Source organism: Panulirus ornatus, chromosome 66 (assembly GCF_036320965.1).
Source record: "Panulirus ornatus isolate Po-2019 chromosome 66, ASM3632096v1, whole genome shotgun sequence".
Classification (NCBI taxonomy): domain Eukaryota; kingdom Metazoa; phylum Arthropoda; class Malacostraca; order Decapoda; family Palinuridae; genus Panulirus; species Panulirus ornatus.
The window spans coordinates 9,547,471-9,567,637 of NC_092289.1; the positions used below are offsets into that span (position 1 = coordinate 9,547,471).

The 20,167-nt window shown below is 45.9% G+C and overlaps 1 protein-coding gene across 1 annotated transcript; it reads left to right on the forward strand.

Annotated features, from left to right (window-relative positions):
- The first annotated feature begins 816 nt into the window (after positions 1–816).
- On the forward strand, positions 817–19,125 carry LOC139746872 (uncharacterized). Its single transcript, XM_071658520.1, has 5 exons — positions 817–1,002; positions 8,251–8,338; positions 8,504–8,625; positions 17,555–17,749; positions 17,972–19,125. Exons 1-5 carry the CDS (start codon positions 864–866, stop codon positions 18,181–18,183), a joined length of 756 nt encoding a protein of 251 aa, XP_071514621.1. The 5' UTR covers positions 817–863; the 3' UTR covers positions 18,184–19,125.
- Positions 19,126–20,167: the final 1,042 nt, after the last annotated feature.

The window sequence follows — 20,167 nt, forward strand, 5'->3', positions numbered from 1 at the left end:
CAAATGCGATCAAACCATAGATGGTGTAATAAATTCTCAGTAGAACATGGGACTTGAGGATTCATCACAAGCAAGATGGCATCTGCTGTATGGTCAGCACCGCTGGAGGCATCCTGGTCGGTGAAGAAGTTCTCGTCCCCATAAAATTCAGTTTAGTATATGCACAGTGAATACCATTAAACATTCGAGTCTGCCAAACCTGGTGTTTAAGGGGAGGGAAGGGTGACAGGTAGTGGACGCATCCACATGACTGATAAAGTTACAGACGTAGCAGTAGGTGCTGTGTGGCTGGAGGAGGGAGGGGAAGCTATAGGTGGTGTGTGGCTGGAGGAGGGAGGGGAAGCTATAGGTGGTGTGTGGATGCGGAAGGAGGGTAAGCAGTGTGTGTTGTGTGACTGGAGGAGGGTGGAAGACAGACAGACGTGCAGTAGGCGTGTAACCCAGGGTATGGACGAGGAAGACGATGTAACATGGGAAGTCTGTAAGAAATGGAGGAAGCGATGTATGACCAGTCCTGTACCCTGGTCTCTTCATAACGTTGAAAGGCTGATATGAGAGAGAGAGAGAGAGAGAGAGAGAGAGAGAGAGAGAGAGAGAGAGAGAGAGAGAGAGAGAGAGAGAGAGAGAGAGAGAGAGAGAGAGAGAGAGAGAGAGAGAGAGAGAGAGAGAGAGAGAGAGAGAGAGAGAGAGAGAGAGAGAGAGAGAGAGAGAGAGAGTGTTATACGTATATCAGAACATTGTATAAGACAGACAACAGTAACACAAGATCCAAATCGCCTTCTCCGCCTCGTCTCTTTCCGGGCCACAGGTGGGACAACTGGACGGCCGGGGGTCTGTACTTCCCTGACCACCAGGTGTTGAACATGAGCGGACCCTCCGAGCAACACTACTGGCGACTCCTCACGGTGCCCTCGGACGCCACACAAACCCCGAGCCTAAAGTCCGTCTCGCTTTCCAGTGAGGAAGTCAACTTTGCCTTTTGCCAGCTCTACGGTCCTACAGGTGAGCTCTTGTCCTCCCACTCCTCCTACGGTGTTACGGGCGAACTTATGTCCAACTGTTGCTCTGTAGGTGTGCTTCGTCTTTCATAAATTCTGTGTGCTGTACGATCTTACAAGTAGACTTAAAAGCCTTCTTCCAGGTTTATGGCTTCGTTCCTCTAAGCACTCTTCAGAAAAAGCTTTCCTCAGGCCTGTGGCTGAGGAGATTTCTTTCAGGGCAAGGTTAGGGCCCGTCAGATAAGTATTAATTTCCTTCTTTGAGGTGTAGGGCCACGGCACTACAGGTAAGTTTCAAAGCCTTCTCCCAAGTACATGGACACGGCCCTACAGGTAAGCTTCAAAGCCCTTTTTCAGGTCAGTGTCTACGTCCTTATAGCTAAGATTCAATACCTTGTGGCTACGACCTTGTGGGTAAGCTTAAAGCCTTCTTTAAGGAGTATGGCTACGACCCTACAGGTAAGCTTCATAGCCTTTTATCAGGTCTATGTCTACGGCCCTACGCATGATCTGTCGTCCATGCCTTTTGACAACTTCCTAGCTTTTATCTCCCAGCTCTACAATCACATAAGATAAGTAAGCTTTCGCCTCCCAAGCATTCAGCAAGATCATAGCTCCTGTTGGGATCTTCTGCCTTTCATACCCTCAGTCAGTTATGAGGACTTACAGACGAAACTCTGTCACCTTCTGCTAGATCTACGGTCTTGTGGGTGAGCTACTATTCCCCATTAGGTGAGTTGCTGTTTCCCATTCGAACCAGCTCTACTGTCTTGTAGGTGAGCTGCTTTTCTCCACTCCTTCCATCAAACCTACCCCGAGCCCTCCGATCACACAGAACTTCTGTCCACCATGGTTTCCATAAGGTCTACGGCCCTGATGGTGAAACATGTTCCTTCCCCATGTCTTCCACCAGCTCTATGCTCTTCTCTAGGAGAGCCTCTGTCCAGCATGCCCTCTGCCATCTCTATAGTCCAAATAGCAAATTGTTTCCCACGTGTCCTGCCAGAGATATGGTACCATGAGTGAGTTCCTATCTCCCACGCCCTCTCCCAGCTCTACAGTCGTGCAGATGAGCTCCTGTCTCCACGCCTATTAGGCCATTGGCTCCTACAGATGAGCTTTAATCCCTCATACCTTCAACCATATCTGCTGACCTACAGTAGAGCTGTCTCCTGCATACCGTGCCCCTTGCCAAAGTTAAACCGCTGGAGAGGAGTTTGCGTCTCATACCATGGTTAGCATATGTCCCCAGTCTGTTGTGTGCACAACATGAGAGACAGAGAGGCTGTGAGGTGCCCTAGCAATGTGCTGCAGCTTACAGTGCGCTGTGATGGGCCTAACTTTAAGGCTATGTTGTATTTTGGATATTCTTCTATTTTCTTCAATTTCAGCCGCTACTATTATCCATTGGTCCGTATTGAGCCTCTCTTATTACACCGCTGCACCGCTGCTTTTGCAATATTCCTCCACATTTTTCCTCACTGGTACATCAATTGCACTCAACCCTTACAGAGAAGCTACAGTCTTTTATCTGTTACAGTGAAAGCAGTTCACGAAGTTCCTGATTTCAGGTTTGTTTCAGAGTAAGCTGCTGTGGCTGACCTGCTTGGTTTCAGCTGTTTTGCCTCAGCTGCCGTGTCTCAGTTGTTATGTCTCAGCTGACCTCCCTCTCATCTGCCACTCTTCCTCCCTCCCGTTCTAAACTCCCTCTTGTCTACCACTCTTCCTCCCCCCTACCTAACCCTTCCTCCTGTCTGTAACTCTCCCTTTCTCCCCACCACACCCTCCCTCCAGTCAGCCACTCTGCCTCTCTCCCTACCTAACCTTCCCTCCTGCCTGGCACTCTGCCTCCCTCCTTACCCAACCCTCCCTCCTGTCTACAACTCTGCTACCCTCCTTGCCTAAACCTCGCTCTTATCAGCTACTCTGCCTCCTTCCCTACCTAAACTTCCCTCCTGCCTATCACTCTGTCTCCTTCCCTAACTAACCCTCCCTCCTGTCTGTTACTCTGCCTCCTCCCTACCGAAACTTCCCTCCTGCCTATCACTCTGTCTCCCTCCCTAACTAACCCTTTCTCCTGTCTTTTACTCTGCCTTCCTTCCTACATAACCCTCCCTCCTGTGTGCCACTCTGCCTCCCTCCTGTCTGCCACCCTTCCTCCGTCCCTACCTAACCCTTCCTCACCCTCCCTCTTATCTGCCACTCTTCCTCCCTCCCGTTCTAAACTCCCTCTTGTCTACCACTCTTCCTCCCTCCTACCTAACCCTTACTCCTGTCTGTAACTCTCCCTTTCTCCCTAACCTTTCTCCCTAACTCTACCTAACCCTCCCTCCTGTCTACCACTCTCCCTCCCTTCCAACCTAAACTTCCCTCCCTCCTTAACTATTCCTCCTTTTTGCAAGTCCACCTTCCTACTTACCTAACCCTGCCTCCTTCTCGCCACTTAACCTCGATCCCTGCCTATAGGGGTCGCTGTCAAGGCATGACGTCGATTCCTGTACCCTCAGCAGAATGCTGGGGATAAACAGAAGAATCTAAGCTCTCTATAGGGAGGAGGATAGTGTGTTTAGTGTAGACCTGTGGGACCATTTTAGTCATGATAGATCTCTGTACGATAGCGATGGTCTTCACTTAAATGGAATAGGGAAAGCCCGCCTTGGCAGATTACTGGGTGAGAATATTAGGCCTTTTTTGATAGAGATAAACTACTCTGGAGAGCAAATCGCTGTCTAGCTAACGAGGGAACTAATGCTTTTAGGAACAAGGCTGGTGGGGTCCAGTGCGCGAGGGTCAGAATAAGGCGGCGAACCCAAAACAGATGAAGTACCGTCTCTCTCCCGCTGCTGCACACGCAGACATAAACAGTGATGATACAAACACGCATCATACCGACGGTAAAGAAAAGGCAAATTTAGTCCAGAAATCAACTCCAAACAAAATAAGTTTGATACAAATGCCCGGAGCATCATTACGAAACGCGATGAACTTATATCCTATACAGTTACTGAAACGCAAAACATTATTGCAATCTCAGAGACGTGGGTCAACTCTGAGAATAAACACTTAATCGGCGAGTTAGCAATACATGGATACAAACTATTAACGAAAGATCACTTGTACAGGGTAGGTGGTGGTGGTGTTTTGATCTACGTTGATAACAGTCTAAGTGCTATTAAGATAAGCTAAGTAGACACGCACACTTACGACTCTCTTTATATTGACATTACCCACAAGTTCAAAAGTAAAATATGTCTCAGCGTTATTTACAGACCTCATAAGCAAAAAGAAGACGACGATAAGATATTATACAATGAAATCAAAACTCTAATAAACAGTAAAGAGGTTATAATAGCAGGAGACTTCAACAGTCCAAACATAAAGTGGAACACGTTAACAGGTGACCGAGAGGGAACGAGACTAACTGAACTGATTGAAGACGATTTTCTACAACACTTAATTAAAAAAGAAATTAGAGGTAAAACATTCTTGATCTTGTCCTCACCAGTGACACAAACTTAATCAACTCTTGCGAAGTAGGTGAGAGTTTGTCAAAGAGCGATCACAGTTTGATTAGAGACAGATTTAGATTATGAAATGAATGACAACAAACTCTTGATCCCAGATCACAGGCGAGCAAATTTTGAAAACATTAGACAAGAAATTCGCAGCACCAATTGGACAAAACTTCTTCACGTTTACACAGTAGAAGAAATGTGGAATAATTCTCAAACACCAGTAAAGATTGAAAATAACATATTCCACGAATTACGAGAACTTGCAATATTTCAAACCATCATGGATGAATAGGAGAATAAAAGGACTAATTCGTCAAAAGAAGAAAATCTACAAGAAATTTAGATCAATGGTAACCGATGAAAATCACCAGAAATTAATCAAAATCGAAAGAGAGTGTATGAAGGTTACAAGACAGTAAACTCGACGAAAAAAAATCCTTTAAAGTTAAGAATAATCCTAAGAAATTCTTTAAATATGTAAGACAAAGGAAGACAGTAAAAGAAGTTATTGGACCATTACGAAACGAAAATGACACACTAACTACTGATGACGAGGAAATGGCTACCATATGAAATTATTCTTTTAACTACGTATTCAAAATTGAAGAAACATCTCGAATACCACAACTAATGAAAATATTTCAAGGATCTGATGAAGAAGAGTTGAAGGTTATAGAAATGAACAACTCTGAAGTGCTTAAATACCTGGACCAATTGAATCCTAAGAAATCCAACGACCCAGATAACGTAGCTCCAAGATTTTTAAAGGAGGTGAGGAGACAGATGATATACCACATAACAAAAAAAATATTCAACAAATCTGTATCGGATGGTCAGGTGACAACTGACTGGCAATTTTTAATTGTCACTTTTGTGTAGGAAGAAGGAGACCAAAAGTGCGCCTTGAACTACCGCCCAATTAGCCTTACGTCAGTGTTAGGTAAAATGATGGAAAAGATAATACGAGATAGAGTCACGTTTCTAGAAGATCACAGAATTATATCGGACAACCAACACGGTTTCCGCTACAGAAGATCCTGCATGACGAATTAGCTGGAATATTTTAATGTTATTTATCAGAATTGGGACGAAAAATTACCGACTGATGTAGTATGTTTAAGTTTCCAAAAGGAAATCCATAAAGTACCTCACAAGAGACTTTTACAGGAACTCAAAGCACACGGAATCGGTGAAGAACTCTGTCCATGGATCAGAGACTGGCTTACCGGAAGAAAGCAACGTGTAGTATTAAACGGCGAAGCCGCAGATTGGTTAGACGTAACGAGTGGTGTGCTACAAGGGTCGGTCCTAGGCCCAATTCTATTCATAATATACATTAATGACCTACAACTCGGTCTCATAGCTAAGATCTCCAACTTTGCTGACGATACTAAACTAGGAGGTAGAGCTGTAAACAGGCGGGACTGCGAAGTGATACAAAGGGATCTTAACTTACTAGCAGAGTGGTCAGACAGATGGTAAATTAAGTTTAACGTAGACAAGTGTAAAGTTATGCACTTTGGAAACAAGAACATACGTTACGACTACAAACTATTTGGAAAATCTCTAACTAAAGTAAAAGAAGAAAAGGACTTTGGAGTTGTCATAAGCAGCAATCTGAAATACACTATACAGTGTCAAACAACAAGAAAAAAAGGTAAGCAAATGTTCTGTTACATAACCAGGAACATAGATTACACGACACCAGAAACAATTTTCACATCTTATAATTCACAAGTAAGACCACACCTTGAGTATGGTTTAGTTTTGGTCTCCAAACTATAAAGAAGAAGAGGATAAATAAGAGCAAGTACAAGGACGCGCGACAAAATTGATCCCATTCCTTAGAAATCTGGCATACGAAGAGAGGCTAAAACGATTGGATCTCTTCTCCCTTAAGAAATATTGTAGACTTCGCGGCGACTTAATCAAAGTGTTCAAAATCCTGAATAAGTTCGATAAAAAAAAAATCACAAACATCTTTTCGAAATACAAGAATATGAAGTTACAAGGACAAATGGAATAAAACTCAAAGCTAAAACATGTAGAACGGACTTGGGAAAAAAGCCTCTTTTCCCATTTGTGTATTGAGCACTGGAATAAGTTACCGTCAAACGTAGTAAACGCCAAGACTATATATACCTTCAAAAGTCGTTCAGACAATTATGAATTCAGGTATACTCCGAGAAAAACGCCAGAAATAAACAGCATAGACGACAGCAGGAACGGGGACACTAGAAGGCTAACGAATCAGCGGGAAGTCGATAATAGCTTAAGAAACTGCTTAGCGGAATTACATTTTTTTGCTTTTTTTCTTTTATACCAGACAACCCAGTCGTGGGCCAATCAGGCCTCCTGTTGTCTGTATTTCTCATGTAAGCTGATGTAACTTCTTTTTCCCTACTTAACCCTTCCTCCTGACTACCCTTCCGCCCCCCTTCTTACGTAATCCTCCCTCCTGTCTGGCACTCTTCCTCCCTCTTTAAGTAATCCTCCCTCCTGTCTGGCACTCTCCCTTCCTCTTTACCTAAACCTTCCTCCTGTCTTGCACTCTCCCTTCCTCTTTACCTAAACCTTCCTCCTGTCTGCCCTTCTGCCTCCATCCCTACTTAACCATCCCTCCTATGCCCCTCCACTTTCCTACCTTACCCTCCCTCCTGTCTGACACTCTACCTCTCTCCTTATCTAACCCTCCTTCCTGTCTGCTGCTCTATCACCCTTTCTAACTAGCCTTCTCTCCTTTCTGCCAGTTCGTCTCCCTCCCAACCTAACTCTCTCTCCCCCCTGTCTGCCACTGCGCCTCTCTAACTACCTCAACCTCCCTCCTGTCTACCAGTCCGCCTTCCACTTTACTTAACCCTCCCTCCTATCTGCCACTCCACTCTCCTCCCAACATCACAACTGTCATATCAGCCACTTGGTTATATTTCGCATCTCATATAACCAGACTCCACATCACATCATCTTATTCTAAGAGAAATGGGTAATCCAGCTAATTTGGATTTTTGTGTTTTTTTATCAAGAAGGTCAGTTTAAACTGTCCTGGTTTTTGTGTATGTTCATTAAAGGCACCACTTCGGCTACCATTTCATATCAGTAAACCCTCCCAGTTCTCGCTGTACATGTTCACTTAAGCATCCCAAAGTGTACATTTGTTTACTTTCGTTAAGGCATCCAGATATGAACCAGTTTACGGAAGTCATCACTCTGTTTACATTGTTTACGTTTTTCAGTAATTATTAGAAAATTACTCAAGAAGTAATTATGAACAATAAAAAGAAAGTAAATGTCATCAGTTCATTCAGCAAATTACAGAAGTAAACATTCTCAGTTTACATTGTTTTCATTCAAGACACCAGTTCACTCAGCAGTTTACAGAAGTAAACTCGCTCAATTTACATTGTTTACAATCATTAAGACACCAGATCACCCAGCAATTTACAGAAGTAAACACGATCAAGTTACATTGTTTACATTAATCAAAGAACCAGGTCATTCAGCAATTAACAAAATCAATCACGTTAAATTTCATTGTTTACATTCAAGGCACCAGTTCACTCAGCAATCCACAGAAATAAACACTCTCATTTTACATTGTTTAGAGTCGTTAAGGCACACCAGATCACCTCAGGCAATCACAACATCCCATAGCAACCATCAATTTGTACAAGCATTTCTCTCAAGGCGGCCGCGCGGATCCGGTCAGCTAACACTGTCTGTGTCTCTCTGGTGCCCAGGCTGTTGGCAGGAGCCACCGCAACCTTCTGCCAACATGATCCGTGACTGGGACAATCAGACGGAGGTCTACAGCCGTGCTGCTTTCTCGTAAGTGGCGCTTGTGTGTTTTGAGTCACGAGAGGACAATGAATGTAAATGTTTCAAGGAAGCTGCTACCTGGATTGTAATAACTCGCTTGACATGGTATTTACTAAACTATTTTTTGCCATGTTCTGTATTTCTATCTTGAATGTGTCCTCGATGTGTCCTCAGGTGTGAGTACGGCTTCGCCCTAGATGGTAACATGTCTACCACCAGTCACTCGCTCCAGTGCCTGTCCGTGCTGGGTGGCTGGTTCTCCTCTGGTGTCATCCCCACTTGCCAGCCAATGACAGGTGAGGAGCCTGGGTTCTCAACCCACCTGCTTTCTCGTCCCTTTATTCAGTATCTTCCACACCCATGTCAAGTGAGGTCGGGTCATTTTCAATCTCCCGTTATACTGCTTTGTCCAAGTCATCACACTGCCCTCAGTACACCATGAGAGATGACAGACCTTTAGCGAAATACAATTCGTTCTGTTTCCTCACATCATGAGAGTATGAGGTTCTCTGTTCGTGAACTAAAGTAAGATAAGGTTTCCCATTGCAGTTTCGATGAAATATGAGGTTTCCTGGTTCTGTTCCGTGGAGGAATGAGGTTCCTTGGTTTAGATTTCGAGAGGTGTTAGGTGCCAAGGTTCTGTACCCGTTCAGTGTGAGGTTCCCAGGTTCTTTTCTCATGAAGTATCAGGTTCCCGAGTTCTGTTCCCTGTAATGTAAAGTTTACAGCTACTATTTTCATGTATTGTGAGGTTCCTGGTTCTGTTCCGCATAATTTGTGGTTTACAAGTTCCTTCTTCGTGTAGTGTGCGGTTTACAGGTTCTGTTCCCAAGCGGTGTGGTGTTCCCAGGTTCTGTTCCCAATTAGTGTGGTTTACAGGGTCTGTTTCCCTCTACTGTGGGGTTTCCACGATCTGTTCCTCATTAATGTGGGGTTCCCAGGTTCTGTTCCCAAGTAGTGAGTTTCCTAGGTTTTGTTTCCATTTAGTGTGAGGTTCCCAGGTTCTGTTTCCATATGGTGTGGGGTTTCCAGGTTCTGTTCTCTTTTAGCGTGAGGTTCCCAGATTCTCTTTCCACGCATTGTGAGGTTCCCAGACTCTGTCCAAGTGGTAAGGGGTTTCCAGGTTTTGTATCCTACAGTCAGAGGTTGTTTAGTTCTACCTGGTGTGGGGCTGCCAAGTTAAGGTTCTGTTTAGTGTTAAGCTACCTGGTTCTGTTGTCACGTAGCGTGGGGCTCCCTCGTTCTGTTGTCACGTAGCGTGAGGCTCCCTGGTTCTGTTGTCACGTAGCATGAGGCTCCCTGGTTCTGTTGTCACGTAGCGTGAGGCTCCCTGGTTCTGTTGTCACGTAGCTTGGGGCTTCCTGGTTCTGTTGTCACGTAGCGTGGGGCTCCCTGGTTCTGTTGTCACGTAGCTTGGGGCTTCCTGGTTCTGTTGTCACGTAGCGTGAGGCTCCCTGGTTCTGTTGTCACGTAGCTTGGGGCTTCCTGGTTCTCTTGTCACGTAGCGTGAGGCTCCCTGGTTCTCTTGTCACGTACTGTGAGGTTCCCTGCTTCTGTTGCTATATTGTAAGATGATTCTTGACTCTGTTGCCATGTAGTGTGAGGTTTCTTGATAAGATAAGGCTTCTTTACCCTATCTTGAAGGGTAAGGCGCTCTGGTTCTGTAACCTTGTAAAACAAGGCTTCCTGGTCTTGTTTCCTTGGAGGGTTAAGGCTCCCTGGCTCTGTTACCTTGCAGGATGAAGTACATTGTCTCTGTTGTCATGGAGGTACCTGATTCTGTTACCTTATCGGATAAGGCTCCATGGTTTTATCTTGTAGGGTAAAGCACCATACTTCTGTTACCTTGTAAGGTAATGCTCCCTAGTTCTGTCACCAGGTAGGGAGAAGCTCCCTGGTTCTGCTGCACCCTTTAAGATTGAGATCCTTGTTTTTATAGACGTCATCAGTGGTAGAGGAAATCAAGATAGTGTAGTATACTACAGGTCGATGACTAACGGGCTCTAACCAGGTCCAGGTTCTGGCTGGAGCTGACTGGCTTATGAGGTTCCACAAAACCCAGGATCTTGTGTGTATGTGTGTGTGTGTGTGTGTGTGTGTGTGTGTGTGTGTGTGTGTGTGTGTGTGTGTGTGTGTGTGTGAAACTTTTATTTGTGACTGAACATTTGCTTCTATCATACAGCTTCTTAGATTTATGTATGGTGTCTTCATTAACCATGTCCTCAGTCACAACTCTTATAGTATAAAAGGATCTTTTTCATCTCATCTAACAAGTTTCTTGCTTAATTTCACGTTATATACTCTGGTTGCTCCTTCCCTATACCTCTCGAAGAATTGTTCACTGTCCACGTCATCGGTCTGTTTTAAGAAGTTAAAGGTTGTGATCAAGTCAACCCTCACTCTTCTCTCTTCTGAGGTGGGTCAATTCAAAGCCTCCAGCCTTTCCCTCTAACTTAGCTCTCTTAATTCTGCTACCGTCTTTGTTGCCCTTGACTGGACCTTCTCTATATGCTCTTTGTGCTACTTTAGCTGCATTGATTAAATCTAAGAAGCATATTCTAGTTATGGTCTTATGTAGGATAAGAATAGGTTGCTGAGTGGTTCCTTGTTCATATACTTGAAGGCTATTCCGATATTTGCCAGCAGACGGTTTGTTTCCTTGTCTTCGTAACTACTCTCATAATATCTGACTTTAGTGAAATGTTGATGTTATTGTGAGTCTATGTATGTGTGTGTGTGTGTGTGTGGTGTGTGTGTGTGTGTGTGTGTGTGTGAGTGAGTGATTACGTATTTGTAAAGGATGAGATGAGAGGTTTATCCATCCCCTTGAACTTCTGAATGCTTCCTACATTCGCTACATCCTGGTTCCAAATGTAGACGGATGCAATGTAATGCAGACTGGGGAGAAAAAAGTTCTAATCTTGAATATAAGATGACTGACAAACCATGAATTGAAGCCACCATTCTTGTTTCCCACTCTCCTGGTCACCACCCTTCACCATGCCCATCACCTCCCTACCAGTCAACCTTCACCATGCCCATCACCTCCCTACCAGTCAACCTTCACTATTCTCTTCAGCATTCTCTTACTTACCATTTACCATGCACATCAATACCCTCCCAGTTACCCATTACCATACCCCTCACCATCCTCCCACTCACCCTTCACCATGCCCATCACCATCCTCATAGTCACACTTCAACATGACCCTCACCACCCTCCCAGTCACCCCTTACCATTTACATCATCTCCCTTCTAGCTACCATTCACTATGTCCATGACAATCTTTCCACTCACCCTTCACCATGCCCATCATGATCCTCCTAGTCACCCTTCACCATTCAGATCACCTCTCCCTCAGTTGCCTTCACCATGCCCAACACCATCCCCCTAAAGACACTTCGCCCTGCCCATCACTATCCTCCCAGTAACCCTTCAGCATGCACATCACATTCCTCTCAGTCACCTTCACCATGCCCATGACCCTCCACCAATTCACGATTCACCTTGCATATCACCATCCTCCCAGTCAGCCTTGATCATGCACATCACCATCCTCCTAGTCACCGTTCACCAAGTATATTATAATCATTGCAGTCACCCTTCACCATTCCCATCACCATCCTCTCTGTCACCATTCCCGATACGCATCTTCACCCTCCCAGCCACCCTTCACTATGTCTATCACCATCCTTACAGTCAGTCATCCTTCATAATACCCATCACCATACTCCCAGCTACTCTTCATCATATATATCACCTTCCTTTCATTCAACTTTGACCAAGCACATCACCATCCTCCAAGTCGCCCTTTACCACATCCTTCACCAACCTCCCAGTCACCCTTCACTATTTCCGTCATCATCTTCACAGTCACCCTTCACCATGCACATCACCACCCTCCCAGTCACCCTTCACCATGCCCATCACCATCCTTCCACTTACCCTTAACCATGCCCACCAACATTTTCTCAGTCATCCATCACCACGCCCTTAATCACCCTCCAAGTTAACTTTCACCAAGCCCATCACCACCCTCTTAGTCACCCTCATCATTCCCATCACTACCCTCCTAGTCAACTTTCCCCATGCCCATCATCTTCCTCTCAGTCACCTTCACCATTCCCATCACCACCCTCCTAGTCAAACTTCACCATGCACCTCATCACCCTCCCAGTCACCCTTCATCATTCCCATCACCATACTTCCACTTACCCTTAACCATATCCATCACCGTTCTCTCAGTCACCCATCACCACGCCCTTGAACATCCTCCTAACCAACTTTCACCATGCCTCTCACCACCCTCCAGTCACCCTCACCGTTCCCATCACTACCCTCCTAGTCAATTTCACCATGCCCTTCACATCCCTCTCATTCACCTTCACCATTACCATCACCATCCTCCCAGTCACCCTTCACCATGCACCTCATCACCCTCCTAGTCAATCATCACCATGCCCATCACCATCCTTCCACTCACCCTACACCTTGTCCATCACCTTCCAATTCACCATTCACCATGCATATCACCATCCTCCCAGCTACCCTTCACCGGGCACGTCACTATCCTCATAGTCAACCTTTGCCATGCCCAACACCTCCCTCTCAGTCACCCATCACCATGTCCTTCACCACCCTCCATGTCAACTTTCCCCATGCTCATCACCACCCTCTTAGTCACCTTCACCTTTTCATCACCTCTCTCCTAGTCAACTTTCTACTTGTCTATCACCTCCCTCTCAGTCACCTTTCACCATACACCATATGATCCTTCTAGTCACCTTCACCATGCCCATCACTATCCTTCCAGTCACCCGACACCATGTCTATCACCTTCCACCAATTCATCTTTCACCATGAATATCACCACATTCCCAGTCAACCTTCACTGTGCACCTCACTATCCTCCCAGTCAACCTTTGCCATGCCCATCACCTCCCTCCCAGTCACCTTTCACCAGTCACATCTCCATTCACTCACTTACCCTTCACCGCGCACATCATCACCTTCCCAGTTATCCTTCAACCTGCCCATCACCATCTTCCCAGTCAATCTTCACCAATCACCTCACCACCCTCTCAGTCACCCTTCAACACACTATTCACCACCTAACTAGTCACCATTCACCAAACATATCACTGATTTCCCAGTCACCCTTCAACACGCAGTTCACCACCCTCCTGGTCATGCCTGTCACCATCCTCACAGTCACCCCTCACCATGCACATCACCATCCTCCCGGTCACCCTTCACCATGCACATCACCATCCTCCCGGTCACCCTTCACCATGCACATCACCATCCTCCCGGTCACCCTTCACCATGCATATCATCACCCTTCCAGTCACCTGTCACCATGCCCATCACCATTCTCCTGGTCACCCTTCACCATGTACATCACTTTTCTCCCAGGCACCCTTCACCATGCCCATACCCACCCTCCCAGTCACCCTTCGCCATTCATATGATCATCCCCCAGTCACCCTTCACTATACCCACCACCATCCCTCGGTCAACGTTCACCATGCCCATCACCATCCTTCCACTCATCCTTCACCATACCCATCAACATCCTCCCAGAAACCCTTCACCATGCACATCACCATTCTCCCAATTACCCTTCACCAAACCCATCACTACCCTCCCTCTCACCCTTAACAATACCCTTCACGACTCTCTTAATCACTCTTCACCATGCACATCATAATCCTCCCAGTCACCCTTCACCAGGACTTTCACCATCCTGCCAATCAATCTTCATCACGTCCTTTCCCAACCTCCCATTCATCATTCACCATGAACATCAACATTCTCCCAGTCACCCTTCATCACGCCCTTCACCACCTTCTCAGTCAACTTCACCATGCTCATGACAACCCATATAGTGACCCTTCATCATGCCTATCACCTCCCTCCTAGTCACGCTTCACCATGCAGATCATCGTCCTCCCAGTCACCCATCATCATGCCCATCACCATCCTCTCAATCACCCATCACCATTCTCTTCAACCCCCTCCTTGTCAATTTCAACAGCGCCCATCTCCACTTTCCCAGTCACCCTTCACAGTACACGTTATCACCCTCCCAGTCACCCTTCACTATGCATATCACCATCTTCTCTGTCACCTTACTATATGTCCATCACCTTCCTTCAATTCACCATTCCCCATGCATATCACCACCCTCCCAGTCACCCTTCACCATGCACATCACCACTTTCCCAGTCACCCTTCACCGTGTACATTACTATCCTCTCAGTCCACCTTCTCCATGCCCATCACCTCCCTCCCAGTCACCCATCACCATGCCCATCACCATTCTCTTACTCGTCACATCACAGTCTACTAATACGCATGTAGAACGCCCTCTAGAGTCTGATGATTAACCTGTAGAAAGCCCTTAACAGTCTATTAACACACCTGTAGGATGCGCTCTACAGTCTTATAATCTGCCTGTAGAAAGTGTCTACAGTCTAACTACCTACCTATAGAATGTCTCTTAGAGTCTAACTACCTGCATATAGAATGTCTCTAGAGTCTAACTACCTGCCAGTACAACGCTACCAAATGTCTGACAGCTCGCGTGTAGAAAGGTCGTTACAGCCTCATCTCCCTACATCTGACACACTGACGTCCCCCTTGAACTTTCTTCACACTGACGTCCCCCTGGAACTTTCTTCACACTGACGTCCCCCTGGAACTTTCTTCACACTGACGTCTCGCTGGAACTTTCTTCACACTGACGTCTCCCTGGAACTTTCTTCACACTGACGTCTACCTGGAACTTTCTTCACACTGACGTCTCCCTGGAACTTTCTTCGCACTGACGTCTCGCTGGAACTTTCTTCACACTGACGTCTCCCTGGAACTTTCTTCACACTGACGTCCCCCTGGAACTTTCTTCACACTGACGTCTCCCTGGAACTTTCTTCACACTGACGTCTCGCTGGAACTTTCTTCACACTGACGTCTCCCTGGAACTTTCTTCACACTGACGTCTCGCTGGAACTTTCTTCACACTGACGTCTCGCTGGAACTTTCTTCACACTGACGTCTCCCTGGAACTTTCTTCACACTGACGTCTCCCTGAAACTTTCTTCACACTGACGTCTCGCTGGAACTTTCTTCACACTGACGTCTCGCTGGAACTTTCTTCACACTGACGTCTCCCTGGAACTTTCTTCACACTGACGTCTCCCTGGAACTTTCTTCACACTGACGTCTCGCTGGAACTCTCTTCACACTGACGTCTCCCTGGAACTTTCTTCACACCGACGTCTCCCTGGAACTTTCTTCACACTGACGTCTCACTAGAACTCTCTTCACACTGACGTCTCGCTGGAACTTTCTTCACACTGATGTCTCCCTGGAACTTTCTTCACACTGACGTCTCCCTGGAACTTTCTTCACACTGACGTCTCCCTGGAACTTTCTTCACACTGACGTCTCGCTGGAACTTTCTTCACACTGACGTCTCGCTGGAACTTTCTTCACACTGACGTCACCCTGGAACTTTCTTCACACTGACGTCCCCCTGGAACTTTCTTCACACTGACGTCTCGCTGGAACTTTCTTCACACTGACGTCTCGCTTATACTTTCTTCACACTGACGTCTCCCTGGAACTTTCTTCACACTGACGTCACCCTGGAACTTTCTTCACACTGATGTCTCCCTGGAACTTTCTTCACACTGACGTCTCCCTGGAACTTTCTTCACACTGACGTCTCCCTGGAACATTCTTCACACTGACGTCTCGCTGGAACTTTCTTCACACTGACGTCTTCCTTGGAACTTTCTTCACACTGACGTCTCCCTGGAACTTTCTTCACACTGACGTCTCGCTGGAACTTTCTTCACACTGACGTCTCCCTGGAACTTTCTTCACACTGACGTCTCCCTGGAACTTTCTTCACACTGACGTCCCCCTGGAACTTTCTTCACACTGACGTCTCGCTGGAACTTTCTTCACACTGACGTCTCCCTGGAACTTTCTTCACACTGACGTCTCGCTGGAACTTTCTTCACACTGACGTCTCGCTTATACTTTCTTCACACTGACGTCTCGCTGGAACTTTCTTCACACTGACATCTCGCTGGAACTTTCTTCACACTGACGTCTCGCTGGAACTTTCTTCACACTGACGTCTCGCTGGAACTTTCTTCACACTGACGTCTCCCTGGAACTTTCTTCACACTGACGTCTCCCTGGAACTTTCTTCACACTGACGTCTCCCTGGAACTTTCTTCACACTGACGTCTCCCTGGAACTTTCTTCACACTGACGTCTCCCTGGAACTTTCTTCACACTGACGTCTACCTGGAACTTTCTTCACACTGACGTCTCCCTGGAACTTTCTTCACACTGACGTCTCCCTGGAACTTTCTTCACACTGACGTCTCCCTGGAACTGTCCTCACACTGATGTCTCCCTGGAACTTTCTTCACACTGATGTCTCGCTTGGAACTCTCTTCACACTGACGTCTCGCTGGAACTTTCTTCACACTGACGTCTCGCTGGAACTCTCTTCACACTGACGTCTCCCTGGAACTTTCTTCACACTGACGTCTCGCTGGAACTTTCTTCAGACTGACGTCTCCCTGGAACTTTCTTCACACTGACGTCTCTCTGGAACTTTAACCTGAGGTGAATTGTTAAAATGAACTTACGTAGTGATGTAGAAATGGTGACAGCGGCTTTCCTGGATGCCATACAAACATCTGCTCCTGAATTATGAGTCTTTGCTCATGAATTATGAGAGTATGCTCATGGAACATGACTCTCAGGTTCGCCTGGTCAATGAGGCAAACCGGGTGTGTGTGTGTGTGTGTGTGTGTGTGTGTGTGTGTGTGTGTGTGTGTTAAGGGACTCACTTTAAACAGTACCCTTTCTATCACACACTCACGCCTCATGACTCCTCCATACTGCCACACACTGATACCTCATGACTCCTCCATGCTGCGAGGCACTGACACATAATATTCTACTGGCAGACACTAACACCTCATAACACCTTACTGCCAGACACTGACACCTCATACTGCTACACATCCACACCTCATGACTCCTTTATACTAATAGACTCGCCCATTCTGCTATACACACATACCTCATAACGCGTCCTCATTGCCAGACACTCACACCTCATGACGCGTCCTAACCACCAAACACTCGCACTTTATGTCTCCTCCATAACTTCTCCCTCTTACCTCACACCTCAGAGTGCCCTGAAGGACCTCCTGCAGCACCCACCAACGTGAGCATACAGGGACCTCGTCCCCCATACTGGGTGGGAACGGCCCTGCGCTACACATGTGGGCCTGGCCTGGGGCTACGGACGGGGGGGACACACCACACCCTCCAATGCAGTACCTCCGGCTGGCCTCAGCTCGACCCAGAGTTCGAGTGTCTTCCTGGTTGGTTGAAATGACATTAAGAATATTAAAGGTTTGGATGATATTCAAGAATATCTATATCAAAGGTTATTCAATATAATCGGGAATATTTATATCACTGTAGTCTGGAATACTAAGTTTGGTTCAGGTGTAGTACATGACTCTCTGCGTCGTGAGCCCGCGCTCAACGAGCTTCGCTCGTGTTTCGAAAGGTTTGTCTTGTCTTTTTCTTTGGGGCGTCAGTGTGCACAGTGCCGCCGCCCGAGGCGCTGGGCCAGGCCACCTCCAACGACACGGGCATCCACCTGTGGGACGTGGTCATAGCGTACGAGTGTGTGTACGGCTTCCCCGGCGGTGACACCGTCCTGAAAATCACCTGTGATGCTGGTTCCTGGACTCGAACTGAAGTACCCGACTGCATAGGTGACTATTACACATTCTCTCGTTCTCTGTGAATATAGTTCACAAATTCTGAAATAAATGGAAAATATACAAATGAAAGAAATCATTTGACAAAAGCTGACATATTTCTGAATACTGTTTTTCTTTCAATATTGCAAAAATGTTTCAAATTTTCGTATGAAATTATGATACGTTGCCGCTGTCTCCCGCGTTAGCAAGGTAGTGCAAGGAAACAGACGAAAGAATGGCCCAACCCACCCACATACACATGTATATACATACACTACACACACGCACATATACATACCTATACATTCCAACGTATACATATACATACACAGACAAATACATATATACACATGTACATAATTCATACTTGCTGCCTTTATTCATTTCCGTCGCCACCCCACCACACATGAAATGACAACCCCCTACCCCCCGCATGTGCGCGAGGTAGCGCTAGGAAAAGACAACACTCAGTCTCTAGCCGTCATGTAATAATGCAGCGAAACCACAGCTCCCTTTCCACATCCAGGCCCAACAAAACTTTACATGGTTTACCCAAGACGCTTCACATGCCCTGGTTCAATCCATTCAAAGCACATCGACCCCGGTATACCACATCGTTCCAATTTACTCTATTCCTTGAACGCTTTGCACCCTCCTGCATGTTCAGGCACCGATCGCTCAAAATCTTTTACACTCCATCTTTCCACCTCCAATTTGGCCTCCCACTTCTCCTCGTTCCCTCCACCTGACACATATATCCTCTTTGTCAATCTTTCCTCACTCATTCTCTCCATGTGACCAAACCATTTCAAAACACGCTCTTCTGCTCTCTCAACCACACTCTTTTTTATTACCACACATCTCTCTTACCCTTTCATTAATTACTCGATCAAACCACCTCACACCACAAAATATCCTTAAACATCTCATTTCCAGCACATCCACCCTCCTCCGCGCAGCTCTATCTATAGCCCACGCCTCGCAACCATATAACATTGTTGGAACCATGTTCTATGAAGGTGCGCGTTCATATACACTTTATTCGTATTCATATAACTCCGCGTTGTACAATCAGGTTCGGTAAAACGCTATCTGCTGGCTATGTGTTCTGTTCGGAAACAACCGATAGACCCCGTTGCTCACCATTGTGAGACGAAGGGTATTCGAGTCCGAGTTATATATATATATATATATATATATATATATATATATATATATATATATATATATATATATATATATATATATATATATATATACATATATATATATATATATATATATATATATATATATATATATATATATATACACACAGACATATACATATAAACACATGTACATATTCATGATTGCTTGCCTCCATCCGTTCCTGGTGCTACCCCGCCACACAGGAAACAGCAAAGCTACCCCCTTTCCCTAGCGAGTAAGCGCCAGGAAAAAAAAAAAAAATCGCCACATTCCCTCACACTCAGTCTTCAGCTGTCATGCGTAATGTTCAGAAAGCACAGCACCCTATCTTCATCCAGCCCCACAGACCTTCTCATGGTTTACCCAAGACGTTTTACATGCCCTGGTTCAGTCCTTTGATAGCAGGTCGACCCCGGTATACCACATCGTTCCAATTCACTCTATTCCTTGCACGTCTCTCCCGCTTCTGTATGTTCAGGCCTCTATCGCTCAATTTTTTCCCCCTTCATCCTTCCACCTTCAACCAATTTGGTCTTCCGCTTTTCCTTGTTCCCTCCATCTCTGACACATGTATCCTCTTTGTCAATCTCTCCTCTCATTCTCTCCATATATCCAAACTATTTCAACACACCCTTTTTTGCTCTCTCAACCACACTCTTTTCACTTCCACAAAGCTCTTTTACCCTTTCATTACTAAGGCAATCCAACCACCTTACACCACATATTGTCCTCAAGCATTTCATCTCCAGCACATTCCCTCTCCTCCGCACAACTCCAAGTATAGTCCATGCCTTGCAACCATATAACATTGTTGGGACTATTATTCCTTCAAACATA

Coding starts and splice junctions, on each gene's coding strand:
- LOC139746872 (XM_071658520.1), top strand. CDS start 864: ATGAGCGGACCCTCCGAGCAACACTACTGGCGACTCCTCACGGTGCCC. Junction 1,003..8,250: donor CCAGCTCTACGGTCCTACAG/GTGAGCTCTTGT, acceptor TCTGGTGCCCAG/GCTGTTGGCAGGAGCCACCG. Junction 8,339..8,503: donor TACAGCCGTGCTGCTTTCTC/GTAAGTGGCGCT, acceptor ATGTGTCCTCAG/GTGTGAGTACGGCTTCGCCC.